A 23,413-nucleotide genomic window follows, 5' to 3' on the forward strand; every position below is an offset into this window, starting at 1 on the left:
AAGGAAATTGAGTATATCAACTCTATACGTTAAGTATATATCATCACAGACACTGTAGAGTGTTCTAAGGCAACTAGGCTAGTGATCACAAGATCTCTTGTGTCGCAACTACAATTTCTGCTAAGAGGATAGGTGCCATGGATTTTCCTTTCAGTATTTATCATTGGAATTCATTTCCCATCGTCATCTTTAGCCCAGAGAACGTAAATGTGTGAAATAAAACTTAATAATAATAATAATAATAATAATAATAAAAATAAATGATGTTACAAATGCTCATACTTAGTATTTCCGTTTGCTCCTAGGAATAATGTTGTAGGCTATTAACATGACAAAGGCATTAGAAAGGCAATATAATTTCAATTAGGACCGAGTGGAGAGGACCAAACTTGGCTCTGAACAATGTATAGTTAATAAGAATAAATTATATTTGTGGAGTTTTTGTATGTTTTATTAAAGGAATATGAAAGGTATAAAAGTATGAAACAAATGTGGTTAACATATCAATGATGTACTACAGAAAAAAAATATTTGTCGAAAGAAGTTGTGCTTGTGGACGTTAGTTCTTGATTACATGTTTACAATAAACATGTTGTGCTGCTACGTACTCTTCGTTGTTCTGAAAATAGAAGAAACACTATAATTAGTTCGGTACTTTTAGAGTATTTTCGGTATTTTCGGTGCAAGTAACATGGCATTTCTAATAGTGGTCTTCACGTACATGTAATCAATCCAGAAAATTATAATTAAGTAGATTTAATTATACATAGCAATTCTTCTTTACCTCTTCCTTATTTTTAAAGTTGCCTATGCTGCTTTTTATTTATAAACGAATACTCTCTTACCCTTTCCCTATTTTAATCTTGACTTATGTTTAACACCACATAATACTTTAAAAGATAAAAATAATCTTTGATTTGTGTGGTAAGGGACGAACTAAAGGGTTATGAAATATTTAGCAAATAAGGTAACTCTTTTGAAACTTACTGGTCTATTATAGAGCTCGTATATTTTGATTTATTCTGCATCCGGCTTACTTCTTAGTTAAACCGGTTAGCATGTTGATTCTTTACTATCTTAAACTCTTTAAACTTAGTTATTATATTTCAAGTAAATTTTAAAGATACTGATACATGTTTCTTTGACAACACTACGTAAGTGTTGGACAGTTATCTAAGAAAAATTCATACTTGTAGAGTGGGGTGGGAGGACTCTTAACGGCGGGCGACTCTGAACATATTAACGTTTGTCATTTGTTTCCAAAAACCGCCACCTTGAGTTTAATAGAAAGTGGTGGAATTGGAAGACGTTTGTGTGGTGAGCTAAATATGCGTGCGACGTGAGGAACTCACGTTTGTTTTGGAGAGGAAAGCGAAAGAGACAAACACAAATGTAAGGATCAAGTAATAAAATAGCCATACTGTAGTTTGAGACCTTGTGTATATAGTGTGTAATTTCTATGAAAGACAGCACAGAACCACGTTGTTGATGCATGGAAGTTTGGCGGGGATTTAGTCATGCCTGACTGCTACATGCTGACTGGTGCTGCCATCTGTGAAAAATTACGAACACTTAACCGACAACCTGCGTTGTGGGGCTACTCTGAATAGATTTGATGGGGTGACACTGAACACAGCTTTGTATTGCTGTCATGACGTTTTTACTGTACAATTTGTATACAGTGCCTTATCAGGGTTTCATGTTTCATTACAGCTGCCCAGAGACTACAAGAGAGTAAAGAATGGCACAAAATATGAACGATGGAATGAGCAAACAATGGCGCAAACCTTCGAAGAAATTTAAAAACTGTCTCTCTGCCAGGCTGCTGAGAAATACAAGATACCCAAGGGCACGTTGCACTTGCGGTTGAAATCTGTCAGTAGGAGGTCACAAGGAGGTCAGCCCGTGTTTGGGAAAGAAGAGGAAGTGTTGCTCAAGGTGGCACGGAAAGCTTTTCCTATAACACTGCAAAATGTAAGAAAAACCGCATTTTTCTACGCTGAAAAGAAGGCACTGAAACATCCTTTCAACAGGGAGACGCGATCGGCGGGAAAATATTGGCTTCGATTGTTTCTCAAACGAAACCATGAATTATTATTACGAACCCTGAAACAGCTATCTCTTACAAGAGCAAAAGGTTTCAACAGGGAAGTTGTCACAGAACATTTTGATCTCCTGCATCAAACCGAAGGCAGTGGCTTGATCAACTCTCCGGAACACATCTACAATGTGGAAGAGACTGACCTTTCTTTCAACAATAAACCAAAGCGTGTTGTGGCAGACAAAGGTTGTTCAGATGCAGTGTTCGTGACATTCGCCGAGAAAGGAGAAAAGGTTTAGTTAATCACGTGATGTAATGCTGTAAGCGCTTTCATTTCTTTATCCTGGGTTATCTGCAGTAGACAACTGGATCCAATGTTCAAGATGCAGTCGTTGGTACCGCATAGTCTGTGTGAGCACTGGTTACAATGTACTTTTTATCTGTGGACGAAGCAAAACCAGTGCGTGAAAACATGTCAGCATTGCTTAGTTTTACGGGGTCTACGTTCCCCAAGGAGTTTTAATACACAGTAGATATATTATTGATTTTGTTTTGACTTTAGTAAATCTCTTCCTTTCTTTTTATTGGACAGATCATACATGCAGATTATTCTTCCCTAAAATATATACGTTTAGTATTTCTGCATATTTTTAGTGCGTTTTTTTTAATGTTCAGTGTCACCCCTCCCTTGTTCAGTTTCACCTCTCGGTCGTGGGTGACTCTGAACAGAACACGCGTGCTTATTTTCACGCACGTAGCATCCATTCTATACCAGATATCGCGCAGTGCTTGAACCGAGTGTTGAACAACATATTGGGGTTTCGATTCCATGTAAAGTTTCTTCCATTCGTTGCGAACCCTTTCCTTATAAGGTAAATTACCATAAAATTGTTCAGTGTCCCCCCCCCCCACCCCACTATACACATCCACCAGAAAAATGTATACACTCTTTGTCATTCTGTATCTGGATACTGCTATTGACAATTGTTCTGAAATTTAAGTATATTGTAATATGGTTTTTCGGTATTGTCAGCATTGTCGGCATTGTCAATTGCTTTCAGTTGGGATGCTCGAGAACCTTCGCCAGAAGATTACAGAGCCATGTATATCGGTCTGCAGAGGCATATGCATCGGTCTCCATTAAAATATTGACCGCTGTAGCAACAGTGACAGGTAGTACAGTGACCGCTCGTCGTTCAATGCGCCTTAAACCTACCAACAATGCGTTTGATTGTTAGACGGGTTGGTGGTTCAGTACCAAATTCCCCTCTCCACTGACGCTATACTTCGATGGCATTCCCAAACCTGATAAAATACTTCAAAACGTATTTACGCTGTCATCAAGCGTGCATCTGCCATTTTCTTATCTCACTAACCGTACTGACAGTACCGGCATCTGTTGAGCGACAAACCGTACTACAACATAATTTTAACTGAAAAAATTGACAATACCGACATCTGTTGGGCGAAAAACCATACTACAACATACTTAATTTTCAAACCAATTGTCAATCCTGTATCCTGATACAGGATGACAAAGAGTGTATACATTTTTCTGGCGGACTTTGTAATATTTCTCTTTCCGATGCATTGCCAAGACACGAAGATCAGGATTTACGAATAAACCATAAATAAAGTGTCAACAATTAAAAGTAAGAACCAAATAAATCCGAATACGTATAACTATTTCATGATAATTGTTTTTTGTATTTAGTATTTTAACATAGAAACACTGAAATATAAATTATAGCATTAAATGTAAGAAACTCGAAATTCATTGTTACTGTACTCTTGTTTTATTTCTTATAACATGATTTATAGACTGTTGTATAGGGAAAATTCCATTAAGAATAGCAATTCAATGTATTACCTATCTTGCACATAGCTACCTTAAATATTTTAGGGTTTTGTTTCTCTTCTTTCCGTTTGTTTTCTAACTTTTCTCCAACCTAACGGATGAACAATCCTAAAGAAGGAACTGTCTTCATCTTGAAGAAGTATAAAAGGATGTCCAAATTCCTAGAATAATGAATAGCACGGTAAGAAAATCATAGGAATTATAATAATAGCTACATATTTTTCATTATTGCTATAATAAATAACAATAATAATAATAATCAATGTATAACCAATTCTAGAAATTTCACATTTTCCAAACTAGCGATATAATGTCATGTTTATACTTCTAGTAGCCCTTTTTTTTTTTTGTGCTATAGAACCCCTAAAACATTATTCCCTCAATAATGCTGAAGTCGTACCCTGACTCGTAGCACTTTTCCATCAAGAAGGATACCTGTAAAGTCCATATGTTCCTTCAGGTGCAGACAGATAAATGGCAGTTGAAGTAAATATGTGAGATACTTGACAGACATCAACATGCTGAGTTGAAGTAAATATGTGAGTCCACATGCTTAAAACATTTTCTGAGATACAGATATTACAATTTGGTGTTTTCACAGCGCTTTGTTGTTATTTGCAACGATGATCAAAGGAAACATGAAGAAACTGAAGTATTATAATTATGACATCGTAACGTATCGTAACACAAGAAATCAATAATCATATACTTACGTTAGAAAATACTACGAAACAAAGTATAATTAATGTCTTTAAGATATTGTTTACTATCCTCAAAACTTTATTTCCAACAGTTACTTCGTTATATACTTTCTCTTAAGTTATTTTGAAAATAGTCAAAGGTAGAAAAGACAGTACAACTTATGAAACCGGAAAGTAAACATAAGTAAGTTATATTATTATTTACTCAAATAGAAATGACTTCAAGTTCGTCGCTCGTTTTTATCAAAATCGGTGCTCCCAATCTACGTAGTCTTCAACACTATTAAATTTAAGATAATTATGCTGGTAAACTTAGAACTAGAACCACTAGCAATGTCAAATCCAACAAAATGGTTTAAAACAAATTGGTAAGTACCTGAACTTTTTTATCATCCATAATTAATACTCTGCTTGAATCCATGACGTCATCTGGGTTTTCGCTTATAGTTATGACAGTGCAGTTGGAAAAATGGCTTCTGGTTAGAAGGAAAATCAGAGCTTCGCACCTATAAAGAATGAATAACAAAACCTACAGCGATATTGTCTTAAATATGTAACACATTATTTTATTAACACTTAGATTACGCTGGGTTTCCTCTTTCAGATTTGTAGTAATAAGAATAAGATCTTATTGAATTTTCTTTTTACAATTCGTTGCTTCTTCTTATGATTATGCACATTAATGTACACTGTACAGTGCATTATAAAGATGAATATCACAAAGAATCCATATCTATGTAATTGCTATGGCAACGTTACCTTTCTTCTTTCGTACGGTTAGTGCACAATTTGAAACACTTCTTACCAGCTAAGTATTGCATTATCTTTATAAATTCTTCATAAAATATTTACTTGAATTTTAGTAAAACTCATGCGTGTACAAATAAATTGCAACATTCTACAATTGCATAATGCTGCTCGCAATTATTCGTTGCTTAGTTTATTCCTTATTGTTTTTTTAAGTTATCTGTTATTATTACCTTTGTTCTTTCGGTTTGTGCATGACTTCGTGAAATCAACACTTATACACTATTACATTCGGTTTACAGGAATTAGCACGGAGAGCAGACATTAGCGCACGGGAGGCAGTTAAAATGATTAAAAATGCTGGGACGGGAACATCTACAAAAAATCTTTTAAATGTATATAACACATAGCCATCATTAAAACTATATACTAAAGGTCAAACAGAACGGGGAGGGAAGTACTAATTTATCGAGGACAGGCAGAGAGCAATTGCCACGATAAGGTTTAAAACATGGAAGTTGCAAAGGAAGAAGAATGGAACAAGGAAATACGTATTTTGCAACGGCGTGGAAACGAGAGGCACCTCTTTGAATGCGAGGAGGAATACAATGACACACAAGGTGAACATTTCCTTAAACTATACCGGAACAGTATAAACGGAGAGCAAACTATACTAGCGATAAAATAAAAGAACAACTTAAAATAGCGAAACAAACTCAGATGACCCTGAAGAAGAGAAGAAACGCGCTTAGGGAAAATAATAGTCTACATTTACCCTGACCACCCATAAAAGATATAAAGTAAAGATGAAATGTGAACACTTTGCACGAAGGAAAGCTATGTAAGTATAAATAATAAGTGAAAATATTAAACATTAAATAACGAAACTAAAATCTTACGTGCTGTCACTGCCTTTTGCTTCTTCGATTAGTAATATTCTGTTTCTCTTGAGAAGAGCTTTAGCTAGGCAAAGCAATCTGCATTTTCCTATAGTTTTCAGAGGCTCACTTTCAGTAAAGCACGTATCCAAACCCTTGGGAAGGCTTTTAATTGTATCTGTCAATTTAACCTTTAATGAAACGTAGAAGGAACAAATACATTTGTGAAATATGTTAATAGTATTCTTAAGCACACTACCAAGAGTAATATTACTCATAACTAGAATAAGCAGAGAAAGATTATTCTATTGAAATTAATAATAACTTGAAAAATATGTTCTATTTAAACAGACACTCCAATAGCGATGTGTGGAGAATTTAGTTACTGTTGAAGTCATTCGCACACAACTTTCACCTCTATTTCACGTGCTCTTTCTCTCAAATCAAATGTATTATGTCACTCATACTTAATATCACGTTTTCATCTCATTACATAATACGTTTGTGACAATGAGCGAAATTCTCTCATACTCGTGAGTTTGAACATCTTATATCCGAGGAAGGGACTTTAATAGCACCTGACTTATGAGACAAGAAGCCGGATATGTTGATAACCCATCGCCGAGTCTCTTTCTCATTAAGGTTATTACTAGAAGTTCCACTCGATTACATCAAAGTCGATGTATAGACATCGTGTCTTAATTTTTCAGGAAAAATAAATAAAGGACAAAAATGAAATGGACGTTGTTTGTTATATTATAACGGAGAAACAGCAGAAGTGTTTTAAATTATTTTTTGAACATAGGTATAACTATCTATCTATGATACCAAAACAAATAAATATTTTTATGTTATAACTGAAGAACAATATTATTGTGTGAAAACCTTATTTCCATATTTGTCATGAATCAGTCAGAATATAAAATTTAATACAGTAGACAAATAAAGATCAATCTAGCAGATATCTTGAAATTCAATAGCTGCGAATCACTATTAATTAATTGTCTTGTCATTTTTAAAGCTAAGTTTGACCCACTTCCAGTATTGCATAAAAGAAGGATATATGTATAAAAAGGAGGAACACTGATGCAAAAGGAATGATATCGATATTCGATTGGAACGGGATAACAATACTTGTTCGATAATTTTGAGTAGATTTTGACCCACATCTTATGGCGTACAAAACGTAGAAGTAGGCGTACAAAACGGCATAAAGGAACACATTAGAATAAAAAATAATTTATCTCGAAATTAGATGGAGTGGAACAGCAATGAGTTAACAGCAATTTTGGGATCATTTTTGACCCATTTTAGTGAGGAAGAAAACATGAAAAATGGCGCTTAAAACGAGTATAATACAATGCAAAACGACTTGTCACAAAATTTGATGAAGGTAAAAGTGCAATGCTTTATCGACACTTTGGAACACTACATTTGACCCACTTCCGGTGACGCACGAAACTTGCAAATAGGCGCACTAAATGTCACAAAACGAGATAAATGTAATAAAAAGTGAATGATTTCATAATTCGGAGGGAGTGGGAAAACCATGTGTTTTTGGCAATTTTGAGATCATTCTTGATTCAATTTCGCTTACGCACTAATGGCTGCACAAAACGGCAAAACACGAGCACAACTCAATGCGAAAGCAATTATCTCTCTCACCAATTATTACCTTCACCATGTCGAAGTATGAGTTAAAACCACCATGTTATGAAAGTTCTCAGAAAGCAGATATAATTCTTCAAAATATACTCTCTACCCTCCCCTCCCTACCTTAATGCCTTGAATGCCTGTGTATAATGACTACAACTGTATGATTTCAATATAACACTATACCTCTTCCATCCACTACACTTGAAGGGAAATAATTTCTATTCCTTCTTTCACCAATATAGCTGTTCCAAAATTATTGATACCAAGATTAACATGACTCTTATAATCAGAAATAAACTGAAAATCCGCAGATACTATTTCCTAAACACAAATAATCAGGATTATAATCGTAAACCAAGGTCTTAAAAAGTTCTTGTTTAACACTATCTTCTATATTGTTTACATTGAGAGAAATAACATGAGTAATGTGCAGTGTTACAGAAAGGAAAACAGAAAAGTAAAAACGTAATATTTTGACATAACAAAGTATTAGTGTGAACAAAAGACAAGGATGTCGATGAATTTACCCTAAACAGATTGAAGAAAAATGTTTGTAAATGATTTCACTGAAATATTCAGTGAAGCAAGCACTACGCCTTTTCTTTCTTTCGTGTTCTTACATTCACTAGCAGAGAGGAAGAAACACGCATGCCACATTTCTTCCGTGAACGTAATTCCCGCGTTGTATCAGGAATGTCTGCTGTTGTTTAACTTTCCATGTCATGGCCACTGCCATCTGTATCTGAGATAGATGCAATGAGTTCCATAGAAGGCATTTGTTATGCATCGGTAGAGATGCCTCAGAAATTAGTATGCCTTCACACTAGGTCCTGTGAGCCGCTCACGTGAGCTGCAGCTGCTAGCTATACATTGTCTTAATTGTACGCCTTCACACACACACACGCTTCGATGCAAGTGAGCCGCAGCTCTGAGCTGTTATGAAGATTACCCCGCCAGTAGCCGGCTCGAGCAGGCTGCTGGCGGGGAAGAAAATAACACGCTGTCTTATGAGAGCCCTTCACACGTGAGCGGCTCCCAAGATCTAGTGTGAAGGCGCGCTATGTATATTTGATATTGAAAATTTTCTCATTTTGGTGTTACTCTCATGAAATGCACATTTTATACTATTATACAGTTCTTAAACGAAGATATAGACATTCTGAAATATTTGAAAAATTTTCTTTCATCTTTTCTCAGTTTAGGAAACAGACTGTTCCAACGATAACCTGTTTTTACGTTGTTTATTTCATTTAATATGGAGGGCAAAAGTGTTTTAACGTATCTATCGTTACGATAGAAAAAGAAGAAGAAAATAATATAATGTCATGAATAATCTTATTTTGTAGATGTTATATTGCCAGTCGATAGATATCAATGTTGTTAAGGTCAATAGCACGGTTACTATAACAGTTCCGTTGCCAGACTTGTTTATGTATGCTTGTTAAAAATACAATGCAGGAGGACGCCATGTTATCATGCAGAAGTGCACTGCACTGGCATCAATCCCACCGGTGACACCACATTTAAATCTTTAATACCACATTTAATATATATATATATATATATATATATATATATATATATATATATATATATATATATATATATATATATATATATATATATATATATATCAAAGGTAAAAATATAACAGAAAAGTTTTAAGTTTTTGTTTGATTTTTAAGTTAAAAATGCTTTAAATTGCAATACTATTTTTATTAAAAGAAAAAAATCCAAAAAGGACTCTCGGACCCCGCTTTCCTGAGGGTTATTCCATACAGTCCGGTAGTCTATCCCGTCTAAAGTTCATGTGCTGCTGACGCCAATGCAGAAGTGTACTGAATCGCTGTGGAACATAAACCAAGTATTCTGAAGTATGGTACATTTAAATGATTGCAAATAGTATGTAATCAATTTATACATATCGTCGTAAGTATCAGTCATATATTTATATGAGATATACTACAAAATAAAACTGAACTTAGGCAAAATAAAACGCTCGTTATATTGTAAAATGAGCATTCTTCCAGTCTTGATCGATTTATAGGATGAATCTACATTGTTCTATATCTTCTTTTTCTTTTTTTTATTTTTCTCCCTTGCAATTTCTCGCTAAGATTAAGCTGCAGCTTCTTCTGACTCTAACATGGCTGCCATTTTGATATCAAGATCTTTTGAGCGGCTCAGAAGTATTCAATGCCTTCACGCTACAGGCTCACAAGATCTAGTGTGAAGGCGCACTTAAAGTAGTTTGTTCTGTACCTGCAGTGTGCGAATTACATAATCTATATTGGGGGGATAAAATTAGGCCAACAGGACATAAAGTCTGAAGGTGCAAATTTCAAAATGAGACAATAATGCCTTACCCCTATATATATATATATATATATATGTGTGTGTGTGTGTGTGTGTGTGTGTGTGTGTGACATATGTAATAAATAAGAGATTTATTAATTTAATAAATCTACCGACAATAACTATGCACGTATATATGTATATTGTCTGACATACACACACACCCCACCAAGCCTTTCTGAACGTGTTTAAATGTTGTACTCACTCTTGTCCCTGTAGCTCTCTAAGGTTTATTTAGTTAATAATTCGTCCCGAGCGATATCCATGATCACAAGCGTATGTTAATTTTTCCACTAATATTGAAATCTTCCACTTTGCGTTATTACATACAGGTAGCAAAATACAAAAAAAAAAAAAAAAAAAAAAACTTCAGTCTTATGAAAACCACCAAAATTATCAGTTAAACCGGACATACCGGTACTTTTTTTTTTTAAAAAAAAAAGGAAAATCTAGATATTAGCCTATCAAACAAGAAATGGATTGTTGCTGACCCCGATTTCTGACATCAAGGTCAAACCAAAGTCCAAATATTTAAAATAGCTCAATTCAAATTTCAAGCTTGTGCTTCTTCTCCCCTCTAAAGCTGCGCTCTTCACGACTTTTTTCCCTCTAAATATCGATTCCGTAATGGGGCTCAGGAGGTCAACACTTACAATTACTTTACTGTTAGGTTGCAGATGAGTTGGTTCACTATAGGCTAAGTTATTCAAATAAAGTAAAACATTACATTGAAGTTTTTCAGACAACATTATTAGCGTGGATAGAAACTGTACAGCGAAAAGAAAGATGAAAAAATGAAGGGTTAACTTTAAAAAACCCGCTCCAGTTGTAATCCTTATACAGACACGGACAATGACACGGAGAAACAGTCATATTAACAAATGTTGAAACAAATTTTCAATTATGTGTTTATTCACCTAAAAATCACCTTCACTAACATGTCTGCTTACTAGGAGCGTATCCCCAGCATGTACGTTAACATATACTTACGAGAGAATATCTATATCTCAGATTTTGAGTACAGTTTCAAAAGTTAATTTTAGTAAACTGTAAAAGGCAGTGATTAATATGCTAATTATCACAAATTAAATGCAACTTTTGAGTTGCATACACACAAACTGCTAGGGAATGAAGACCATGTGCTAACAAAGAGTACACTGGAAAATGAAATAACATGTTATAACAAAAATTAAAATAAGATGATAATCGATACAAATGTTGAGGATGAATGTGACATGTCCCGCCTTCGCCAAGTATGGTGAAGGAAGCTATTTGTTTACTTCTTCTTGGCCAACCGCTAAGAGCATTTATAAATCCATATGTGACTTTGATATGGGCAATTAGTACATTCAAATTCACGAACGATGACGAACTGAAAGGTATGAAGATACTATTGCAAGTAACAACCGTAGTCATAATAATAAAAGATCAATTAAACAACAATGAAAATAGTGGGTAATTAGGTGGTAAGTAGAAATGACCAAAACTGAATAATTTACATCGATCATTCCGAAAAAAATTGGAGTTATACTGAGCATAGTTTGGGGGGAAAGCGAGCATCCCCGGTGGGGATACTTCAACTGACATCTTTGGGGGGGGGGACAAAATGTGATTGAGGAGGAAAATCCCCCGGTAATTCGCACCCTGTGTACCTGCAATACAATGAAGGTCATTAACATCATTATGATTTGTGATTTCAAATTCAATTTTGATAACGCCACATCTAGAGTCCGAGTTATTAGCCTTATAAACAGTTTTCGTTGTAGAAATTTTATTTATGATTCTGAAATGTTATCTGGTAATGACATATGTTGTTCACTAGACATTTTGGGAATAGTACATTCGTAAGAGCGTGGCGGTTCGTAAGCTGTGAAGGGGCGTGGGGAAATTCTGTAAATCGAATGCCAAGTGTTTTGGACATTTGAGAGTCATTTTTTTTCACATTCACTAATTTCGTGATTTAAAGATAGGTAAAAAAAAAAAAAAAAAAAAAAAGGCTACAAGGGAGCCGGTTACTCTATAACTTGGGGGGGGGGAATTCAGATATGTGTTTGGTTGCAGACAAGGGTCTAAGAAAGCATGTGTAAGGATTTTAATACAAATTGCATTCAAATTATGCCAATATAGAATATTCATAAAAAATACATATAACAATAAAAAATACATACATTGGTGGCTCTCACGAGCATAAAGGTAGAGGTCTGCACGGGCTCGGGCCTACAAAGCATATATTACCTCGGGCCCGGGTCGGGCTCGGGCCTTAAATTTTTAAATATACAACCATATTTCTCGGGCCTTCTCGGGACTAACTTTGCAAACATATTGTACAATTATATATATTGCACCGTTCTTTCTGGAGAACTTTTAAAGCACAACTGCAAAATTAAATCTCTAGTTGCTGTAAATAAAAATACAATTTTGCGTTAATTATTGAGTTTCTGTAATTCGGGCTTATTTCGGGCCGGGCTCGAGTCTAAATTTTGAAACATATTTCGTACTCGGGTTGGGCCTCACATTCTAGATTCACGGGTCGGGCCGGTCGCAGGCTAAAACTTCCGGCTCATGCAGACCTCTACATTGAGGGGCCCTGGCCTCCGCCCCCCCCCCCACACACACACTTCAGGATCGACGACCTCGACAGGCTAACTTTCAAATGATATCAAGCCTCGAAAGCCGCTCAAGAGTAATCGGGAAGGTATCGGTTTCCTAATAACAATGTTCACAGTTCGGATTACATTTGATACTGGAGGGAATAATTTTGAGACCAAGTCTCGTTTGTTAAATTTTACACTGTTCCATGTTCACTGAGAACGTGCACAATGGCGTTATTATCTGATTCAAAAGGTAAATTAAAAATCCTTACTAGGTAATATTTTCTATTGCATTAATGAGTTTCACATTGGTGATAAACCTGTCGCTATAGGTGAATGCTACGATAGAGTCTAGGCTACACAGTACTTTTTCAAAAATTACGTCAGTATTAAATTTCGCAAACAGCAAGTGAAGTTGGAGCGAAATATTGCTATGGCAGTTCTCTTTAAATAAAGCTTCCACCCATTTATGAATAACTATCGGCGAATGGCGATTATTATGTTTCTCTTCTTCAAATATGCATTTGATAGTATTTTTCCTAACAAGCTGATACATCGTAGTATATTACAATATATATCTAGTTACTGGCATAATGAAACCATAAGAAAGTGATCAATCAAAACCACGCTAAACTGCCAACTACAACACAGCACAAGACGACACGTCCTATCTCTAGCACAGTTCAACAGCAACTCTTCATAGAGCCACTGTTCCCCCTGTTTGTGTTCTACAGTTTGTCGTGAGATCTGAACATAACATATTGCTCCTAGCCTGCCTCAAATGAGGTCTCTGAAATATAAACACTGTGTGTTTGGATTTTCTAAGGGCTCTCCTGTTTCTTCCTACTTCTTTCATTTCACCGTTATATCCACCTTATCATTATCGTTTCCCTTTGCTTCGTGAGACGGTAAACTTAAAAGAACATCGGCCGCCTTGAGTTGAAAATGAGTCTTTCACTTCCAAAGCGGGAACCGTGGTCACTTACTTAGACCGAGAAATATCGATTCTCTCACAACTGTCATGAAAGCTTCTAAGGGTCAATTTTCTCTGTGTGTGTGTTTTCTGGACAATATAAAAAGAGAAAAAACATACATTCTGGTTGATTACCTAATGTTTAATTAACTAACTTGAGTTAATTTTATTATTTGCCTTATATGAATAAGAAAGAGAAAATTCAGAGAAGAACAAATCAAAATTTCCAACGAGAATCGCATCCAGAATTATCAAAATAGGAAACCTGAAAACACCCACCTTTTCAATTATATAAGAAGAGAACAGTTTTATTGCTTTATATCGTTCGTTAACTAGACATATTTTCTCGTGTTAACATAATTTATAAGCATTTGATAAAACAGGTCTTTGATAAAACAACTTGATAAATCGAATGCAAAACATGGAAAATATGGTTACTGAAGACGAAAATGTTTCGATTAAATTGAAGCTAATGCAGCAAAGCCGGTAGCTGCTGCAACAAATCTGAAAACAACTTTAGGTTTGGAATACAGTGCAGAGACATCTAACTGTACTCATATTATTAGTTCTGCTTTGCAGGTCAAACTAGCATATGCACATATACATGCTCGCTTAAAGTTCGCAAAGACGCACATAAACAATCTACAATAGTTCTGGAACCGTGTAATCGAGAGTGACTAGAAAGTGTTTAGTTTATACGAAGGAGGACACCTGTTAAAACGTTCTACAATATGTTATTTTACGAAAACACATGCTCAAGTGAAGGGCTCAAAATTTTTTTAAAAAAAAGTGCAAAATATCATATCTCCATGACTTACGGTTCCCAAGATATGGCTCCTTAAATCTCCCGAAATCTGAACATTTTTTGCCAATATCTAGGGAAATCGCCAGTTGGCCAGTAACCACCGGTTAGTATTTGGTACTAAAATGTTTACCATTCTCTTAAATATTGATGAACAAAAATATGACCTCTCAATGACTTACGGTTCCCAAGATATACCTCCTTAAATCTCCCGAAATAAGAACTTTTTTGGTCAATATCTCGGGAACGCTAAGAGTGACGCGAAAAATTCCATCACTTTCTCAGATAGTTTTTGATGCTCTAGCAAACGGAGGTCCCAAAATTGAAAAATTCTCAAATAACAGACACACACATATACAGACATAGAGTATTCAGTAACGAACTTTTTACGTTCGTTGAAAATATATCAATACACTCCCAGTTTGTATGGTAAGCCTACATGACTGGTAAAATAAAATTAATATTGTTTACAATACATTTATGATGTAACAGTAAATAATATTAAGTTGGTCTTACCATATCCAGCACGTCCCATAATGCAGCGTCAGTTGCACTTTCAAGAGGATCTAGAAGCTTCCGTATTGTTGTAGGCAGCATAACCGGTGATTTAAGAACAATTGAAATACTCTTGCGAAGACGATGAGCATCAATTTTTCCAGTGTCAATTCCGTCAACTGTGATCAACCCAGTAACTTGCTCCATCCTGAGTAGGGCATCGCGAAACGCGAATCTGCTGCCTCCGACAATTCCTATCTAGAAACACAACAAATAATTCTGTAAATCAAGAGTACCATTACCTAAGTAGATAATGAGCAAGATATCTCACCCAGAAACTGTCATCCAGTTTGACGGAAGTCAATAAAATGTCAGTTCTAAATCTTGATTATGGAGTTTATATGGAGTTTAAACTAATGACTTTCTGCATGGAATGTAATCACTAGTAACAATTACATGTTGATCCTGTACATATATTTTGATTAATGGTTAGTATTGAAATTAAGTTTGCTGTCTCTATTCGTAATTCATTTTCTCCGCACAAGATTTAGCTTCCTTTTAACAATTTTTGCTTTATAAAGAAAATCTCAAGCAAATCCGTAACTATGGCTTGTGTTGTTAAAATAGCACTTTACAAAATTTTAGAAAACGGAAATCTTTCCTACGGAAATATACTTTCAAAAATTCACAAATGATATAATATATTATTCAAATAATGTTGCTATAGCCTAATGCTACTTATCCGTTTTTGATTTATAATTATAAAAAATAAGCTTTTAAAAAATTAAATTTAATGGATGTATTGATTTATTTTTAAGGAATTCATCTTGGCATCCATTAGAGTGGGCCTAAAAACTTGAAAATAGATTTTTCAAGTCGTAATATCGCGGAAAAGTGCGAATTCGAGAGACTAAAAGGGAGTAAAAAAGAAATAAAATCGGTTTATATCTTCCAGTCGCACATATGCTCTAAAATTCCTGAAATTTGGAAAAACTTCAAATTTTTACGATAATTTGTAACATTTTAAAATTAGCTTCCTCCGGAATGAAATTGTTCAAATGCTTACGCATTAGAACCACAGAAAGTAATGTTTAAATATTATTTAAACTCATCATTATCTTCCGCTCGCGCATTGCTTTTAAAATTAATGAAAGTTTGTAAAATAATTTACAAATAAAGGTAGATCACAGTTCAATGATATAAAAATACTAACAACTTACTTTTTTGTGTGGAATGCAAGTTTAAATGTCTAAAGAACAAATTATTTTAGACCATCAGTAAGATAGAAAATTAGCGTAGAACTTTGGACAAATTCAGATTTCTTCGCTAAGTTTTTTTTTAAAATCTTATTAATGGTCTAATGAGTTGAATATCAATAGAAATACCACCAACTTCTCATTTCTTTACATTTTCAGAAGGCAAACACTGAACATGAACTGAAAATGAAACTTATTTTTAAAACTTATGAGGAGGGAGGTTTATGCAGAAGCATGGCTTTCACTGATCTTGATCTGCTCATGTCGAAAGGAAGTACTTCTAGTTTGTTTTGTGAAATAATATGTAAGTTACTTTTTATTAAAAGAATACTGACTATTGTAATAACTTTATCCATTTAGAGTTTTTTTTTTTTTTTTTTTTTTTTTGTAATTTAGCAAGAAATAATTACTCAAACTGAACAAACACTGTGAAACAAGCTGTTTGAAAACCAAGATTAGCCTACAATATTCCATCATAATATCTTCACTCAACGTAATTAACCCTATCTCACAATGTAAAACAATGGACGTGCACCAAACGTTTAACATAAGTACACTAGTTTTGTCATGAAGCATATTTTTGTTCTTTCCGCGCTTCGTTTAATCTCGTATGTTCTTTTTATATTCAATTCATAATTATACTCAATATTATTTAAGTTACTGGAACACATTACCCTTCGTCTGAATTCAATTATGGCATGACATTCTTCATAGAAACAAATGACTTCTGTTTATTTACGATAAAATATAGTGCCTCAGAAAATCGATTTTGAACAAAGACAAATATACTATGCTTACAGAGGTTGCATATTGTAAACTTGTATTCAGTCACGTAATTTCAATATAATGTACGGAGTGCAAAAATTAAAGAGAAAATATAGCTGAATTACCTTCTCACCATGCATGATTTCAAAAGTTGCTTTCTCAAGTAATATTTCTCCAGTCAATCTGCTGGCCACTGATACGGTATCAAAAGTTATGTATCCTCTCAGTGGCCAAACATTCTGTGGAGCTGAGACAAAGAAAACATGTCAAACCTATAATAAACCATCCAATTTCCATATTTTAATATAATTAAGGAAAACTATAAATGGATAATAATAATTTTAAATTAGAAACATTGTCGTACTTACGTTTAGAGTTTTAACTAGTATATTTGCTTTTTTATATCTGCTTTAGGTTAGCAATTGAAATCACTAGATTATGATATTAAAATACTAGCAAATGGTTCTATATGTTACTCTGGGCAACATATTGCGTTCTTTCTTTTGCATCTTTCATATAGAATTCGTCTGTGAATTCGAAGTTTCATAAATAAAAATTCAAACATCTCATACGGGCATGTTAAAGAAGTACCCCCCTTTCACTTCCACTCTAGGTCAAATATTTAAAAACGCTGAAACACATGTTTCATTCTTATTTTAGATAAAAACTCCAAACATCAAATTTCACGTCTCTAACGTAAAGAGATTACGAGATATAAGCATCTTGTTATAACAGTTGTACTTCCACCAATTTTTACGCCCACCCTATTTTCTTCTCTTTTAAGTCAAGTATCTAAAGCGCTGAAACATGTGTCCATTTATGTTAAATGACAAGTCCAAATGTCAAAATATCATATCTCTAACTTTAAGAGATTCTGAGTTATGGATTCTTATTATAATAACTATAATCCCCACCACTTTTCTTTCCGCCTTCTTCTCTTCCTTTTTAGAAAAAAAAAATATGAAAAATTGCTAAAACATGTATCTAATTATTTGAATTATTTGCAATTATAAGTCTCTAGTCCTAACTAGGAATTTTATGCCTCTATTCTTAAAAGATTCCGAGATATGGGTATCTTATTATTTAAAAAAAAATCATTCCGAACCATTTCTTTCCTCACTCCCTTTTCTTCCCTTCTAGACCACATATTAAGAAACGGTGAAACATGTATCTAATCATTTTAAATAAGATTTTCATACACCAAATTTCGTGGGTCTTACCTTCAGGAATTTCCAGATATGGGCATTTTAATGTAACAATTACCACCCCTATTCTCCCCCTTCTCCGAATTTCCAAAAACCCTTTTTTAGTAGTACGTTATGTCGCAAATCCTATGAACTGTTCAAATAAGAGATTTGGCCTGGAGGTTTTTCAGTTGGTCAATCACTCAGTCAGCCACTCACTCAAAGAGAAAGTAGTAGTCCCCGGCGTTGGCGCGAATGACTCATCCTCACTCTCTTTTATGACCGGGATTTTTGAAATTTATTCCCTTTTACGGCTAAGATGAGTGGTTTGGTACCTCGATTCTGATTGGTTGAGAGAGGTCACGTGACTTGAGGCCCCGCCCACGCGGGAAATTCAAATTTCCAGGTCACGTGGTATGACGTCATGAGTCACCCTCATTCTCTTTTATGACCAAGATTTTTGAAATTTGTTCCCTTTTACGGGTAAGATGAGTACTTTGATACCTCATTCTGATTGGTTGACAGCTATCACATGATCTTAGACCAGCGTTCCCCAACCTTTTTCAACTTGCGGCACACTACGGGTGTTACTTGGATTCTCGCGGCACACTTATAGATATTATTATATGTAAATATAAAACACACTGTATCCAACCTTTTCACTAAGAAGGAAGATCACTAAATAATGAACGAACAAACAAATCTCCTTTACGTAGGTAATTTGTCGAAAGGATTGAATGATCTTTTAAATTTTCAATACGAAATAGTCTGCAATAATAAAGAAGCAATAATGGTCATAACAATGATAACCATTTTTTTCAATATTAGAAATGTTCAGAACAGTAACCCGGTATGAAACTTAAAATTGTAGTTTCACAGTAGAGATTCATAGTAATGTGAAATACAAATAATACATTTTCCCCTAGGTTTTGCAATTTGATTGCTATAAAATTAATAATTTTGTTTCGATTCCTCGCGGCACACCAACGGCCCATTCACGGCACACTAGTGTGCCGCGGCACACCGGTTGGGAAACGCTGTCTTAGACCCTGGGATATTTGAAAATTCGTTTCCTTTTACGGGTAAGATGAATGCTTTGGTACCACGATGCTGATTGGCTGATAGAGGTCACGTGATCTTAAGCCCTGGGACTTTTGAAATTTGTTCCCTTTTTACAGGTAAGATGTGTGCTTTGGTACCTCGATTCTGATTGGCTGATAGAGGTCACGTGATCTTAGGTCCTAGGATTTTTAAAATCGTTCCCTCTTACGGATATTTTCTTTGATGAGTACTTTGGTACCACGATACTGATTGGCTGATAGAGGTCACATGATTTCAGACCCACCATACGGTAAACAGATTACATGGAAATCTCTCACTGATTTGTTTCCGTTTACAGGTAAGATTAGTGCTTTGGTACCTCGATTTTGATTCGTGGATAGAAGTTACATGATCTTAGCCCCCCCCAGTCCATGAGGGAAATACAGAGCGATATGACGGCGATCCATACTAGACCGGGATTTTAGAATTTTGTTCCCTTTTTATGGTTATGCGTAAAGTTCCCATGGAGGGTTCAACCTCCTCCTTAAATAACCCTTTTTGGTATCATGATATTGTACTGAAGTTTACCTTAAATATTAGCATTCTCTTTGACAGATAAGATGATTACCAGTTTTCTTACCTTGATGGAGAGACAGCTTGCCTTATATGTTTACGTATGGAGATCATGTCCATTAATTAGTTGCCTATGCCTCTGGAAGTAACAATGGTGAAAGAGGGGTCCATCCTTGTCGCTTGTAGATTTCTTATAACACATTGTTGTGAGTTTAAGCGATTTTTTAAACGCTCAGTAAGCGCTTCATTAATGGAAACAGTGTTGCCAGATTTTTTCTTACCTAAACTGCTCCGATTCTTTTCGAAACCGGTTCCGCAGAGTACAAGAAATTTTAAACTAAAAATTTTTCGAACTAAAAACAATTTCAAAACTAAAAAATTTTAAACAAAAATTTTTCAAACAAAAAATTTTCGAACTAAAAATTTTGAAACAAAAAAGTTTCAAACAAAAAAATTTCGAACTAAAAAATTTAAACAAATTTTTTCGGAAAAAAAATTAAACTAAAAACTTTCGAACCAAATTTTCAAATCAAAAAATTTTCGAACTAAAAAAAATTAAATTTTCGAACCCAAAAAAAATCGAACTAAAAAATTAAAAATTTTTCGAAAAAAATATTTTAAACTAAAAACTTTCGAACTAAATTTTCAAATCAAAATTTTTCGAACTAAAAATTTAAAAAAAAATTCGAACCAATTTTTAAAAACAAGTTTCGAACTAAAGATGTAAACCACATTTGAAAATTTTCAAATCAATTTTTGAACTAAATTAAAAACCAAATTTTGGACACTAAAAATTCTTTAATTAATTTTTCGAACAAAATCATGTAAACCAAATTTTGGATATATTTTCCACCTTAAATTTTCAAGATTACCATGATTTGAAAACAAGTGTTCAAGGTTTCAACAAATAATAAAACACATTTTTTTCAACTTGTTGTATTTTAACGAAAGGTATGTGCTTTTCTCATACAAGGTGATTAACATAATAAATACAGGATCTAATTAATAAATATGTTGCACGTGTCATCATCTTCGAATCTTGTAGACGTATCCTGTAAAGAAAAAGAAGAAACAATGGATTACTTTATGAATTTCTTTTTCCTGAAACAATAAAAACGAGTCAATATTGATAAGAGAGAAATAAAACTTACTCGTAAATGATGGATGTGTTTAGTTTCATCTTCCTCCTCGGGTACGAGATGACTGCATTTTTTTTTCACTGATGGTGGTTTATGAACTCTTCTGGGTACTGCATTTTTCTTGGTGTTGCTCCTTTATGGTCAAGGTTCCCCCTTGGATACGAGATGACTGCATTTCTTCCACTGGTGGTGTTGATGGTTTATGAACTCTTCTGGGTACTTCATTTTTTCTGGGTGTTGCTGCTTTGTGGTTAAGGAGTGGAAAAAGGAAAAGGAAAAGGCGGCCTCATTGGGTGTTTACAGTTTTTTCTTCATCTTCTTCTTTTTCCAGTTCCAACTTCTGTTTTTAACGTATCCGTACGGAACCGTATCATAGGAATTGAGTTCTTTAAATCGACGTTTTGTGTACTGGATGCTGTACATTTTTTCTTCTTTGCGTGTGACGATGGTATGGTCTTTGGTCCTGCATATCTTATGGGGGATGGTAATGGTGACTTGTCCACGGCATTGATTTGTAATCATTTCTTTTAGCGTGTTGAAATTTAATTGCTGTCCTGCATTGTAGTTTAATGTAAATCCTCTAATTTTACATATGTAGCTGGTGACGTTGGTATCTGGATTGTATATTTCTAAGCTGTAATTTTTTGGTCCTCCACTAACAAATGTCTTGATGTACGCTCGTTGGCCGTAAGACTCCATCTCATCCGATAAGCATCCCAAGTACGTTGAAGGTTCAATGGTTGGCTCTCCGGGCTTTTCTGTAAAAATCACAGAATCCGTGTCGAAATATAAAACACGTTCCTGCAACATTTCCAGGTACTTGTACAGTTCCAGACGTGCCTGACATGTTGTAAATGCACCTAACACGACATTGGTGTTTCGGTTTTGAACAGGCACATGTTCATTGTACTCCCAGAACGCATATAACATCGTATCATTGATGGGTACAATTTGATGGAGTTTAATGTCGGGGGAAGTGAGTTTTTCATAAAATTCTTCCGGCCGATCAATAATTGTGGTCTGGCTAAAGTTTGAACGCTGAGAAAGCTTTCCCCATAGAGAATTAACACAAAGCTTAGATAAACTTCTTCGTGCAGGATTATTTTCAATTTTGGTCGGATCCAATGCAATACCTTCACGCTCCAGGACGGTTTGTATAAATTTTGATTTGTCTTCTTCGGTCACACAGAAACTGGGCCAGCCAGAAGCTTCCATTTTCGATTTCAAAAACGTATTGATATATTCCGTGAACAAGCCACCTGTTTTCGTGATGGGATCATATTGTTCAATGTCATAATCCCAAATTTCAAAGATTTCCACCGGTTGATATCCCAATTCTATTGCCTTCTGTATTTCATATGATACCCATGTTCCAGTGAGGCATCGCTCCTGATCGTTGTGCGTACACGTTGCTGTAGGGTCTGGGTTCATTTCTTCGGCACACGCAGCACACAGTGGAAAGAGTAGTTTCTTGTTACATCGGTAAGGCAGGAGACCATGATAAAGATGGCGACTTGGTAATATCGTCATTTTGATCAGACCATTGACTTTATTTATTGGTGGTATATTTTCATCACCCTGTAGATAAATTCTAGGATGTCCTACAGGGTATTTAGCACACTTATTTATGTAAGGATAAAGCGAAACAATATCGAAATATTTTATTACTTCTGCTTTTTCGTCGACTTGGTGGTACAACTTCACGCAATTGGTCCTTCCTCCAAAAAAGCTATCTCTTGGATTTAATGGTCTACGGTTCATGTACGGGTGATTCTTCAGATACGTCGCCATTGTTGGATTTTGTTTTAAGAATTGTTTAAATTCGCACTCCCACATTTCATGTACAATGTACCCCAATTCACGCAGTCTTGCATTTTTTCGTTGCGTTCGTTCATAACGGAATTCCATGGTGTCTTCTGGATTGCCATAGATGGGCTGATTACGGCCTGTAGTAATACATACTTTACACTCGTGATAAAAGCAGCCGGCATGCTCGTAGACGTGCTCCTCTAACGTCTCAGGATCTTGGTAGTAGCCATCAACATGGAATCCCGCAATAAACACTTCTTTTTGTCGGGCCGCATGTAAGATTTGTTTTCCTTCGGTTTTTTCAATGTAGGCCAGCCATTGCATTGCAGCGATCGATTGCGTACTTCTCTATCGATAGCCATGTGCCGGAAGAATTCCAATGGTGTTGGGTTTGAGGAAATTCCGGCGGAATACTAAATTGGAAGCACTGGCAATCGTGATCGTCTCCAAGAAGGGATTCACTTTGGTTTCTGCTTCAAATGACGTCATAAATGAAACACATGCTTGTCGCAGTACATTGACATCTTGAATACAATACTTGAGAATTTC

The 23,413-nt window shown here is 35.0% G+C and overlaps 1 protein-coding gene across 1 annotated transcript in view; it reads right to left on the reverse strand.

The window, feature by feature from the left end:
- Positions 1–438: 438 nt before the first annotated feature.
- LOC145693459 (ATP-binding cassette sub-family C member 4-like) overlaps positions 439–23,413 on the reverse strand; it is a 46,548-nt gene continuing 23,573 nt past the window's right edge. Inside the window, exons 7-12 of the mRNA XM_081769468.1 lie at positions 17,244–17,365; positions 15,119–15,355; positions 6,247–6,416; positions 4,977–5,106; positions 3,931–4,060; positions 439–619 (exon numbers count right to left, since the gene is read on the reverse strand). Coding sequence (XP_081625594.1) covers positions 3,941–4,060; positions 4,977–5,106; positions 6,247–6,416; positions 15,119–15,355; positions 17,244–17,365 — 779 coding nt within the window. The 3' untranslated portion in view covers positions 439–619; positions 3,931–3,940. The remainder of the gene's footprint in view (positions 620–3,930; positions 4,061–4,976; positions 5,107–6,246; positions 6,417–15,118; positions 15,356–17,243; positions 17,366–23,413) is intronic.

This window comes from Thermobia domestica, chromosome 8 (genome assembly GCF_964235325.1).
Source record: "Thermobia domestica chromosome 8, izTheDome1.hap1.1, whole genome shotgun sequence".
In the NCBI taxonomy this organism is placed as follows: domain Eukaryota; kingdom Metazoa; phylum Arthropoda; class Insecta; order Zygentoma; family Lepismatidae; genus Thermobia; species Thermobia domestica.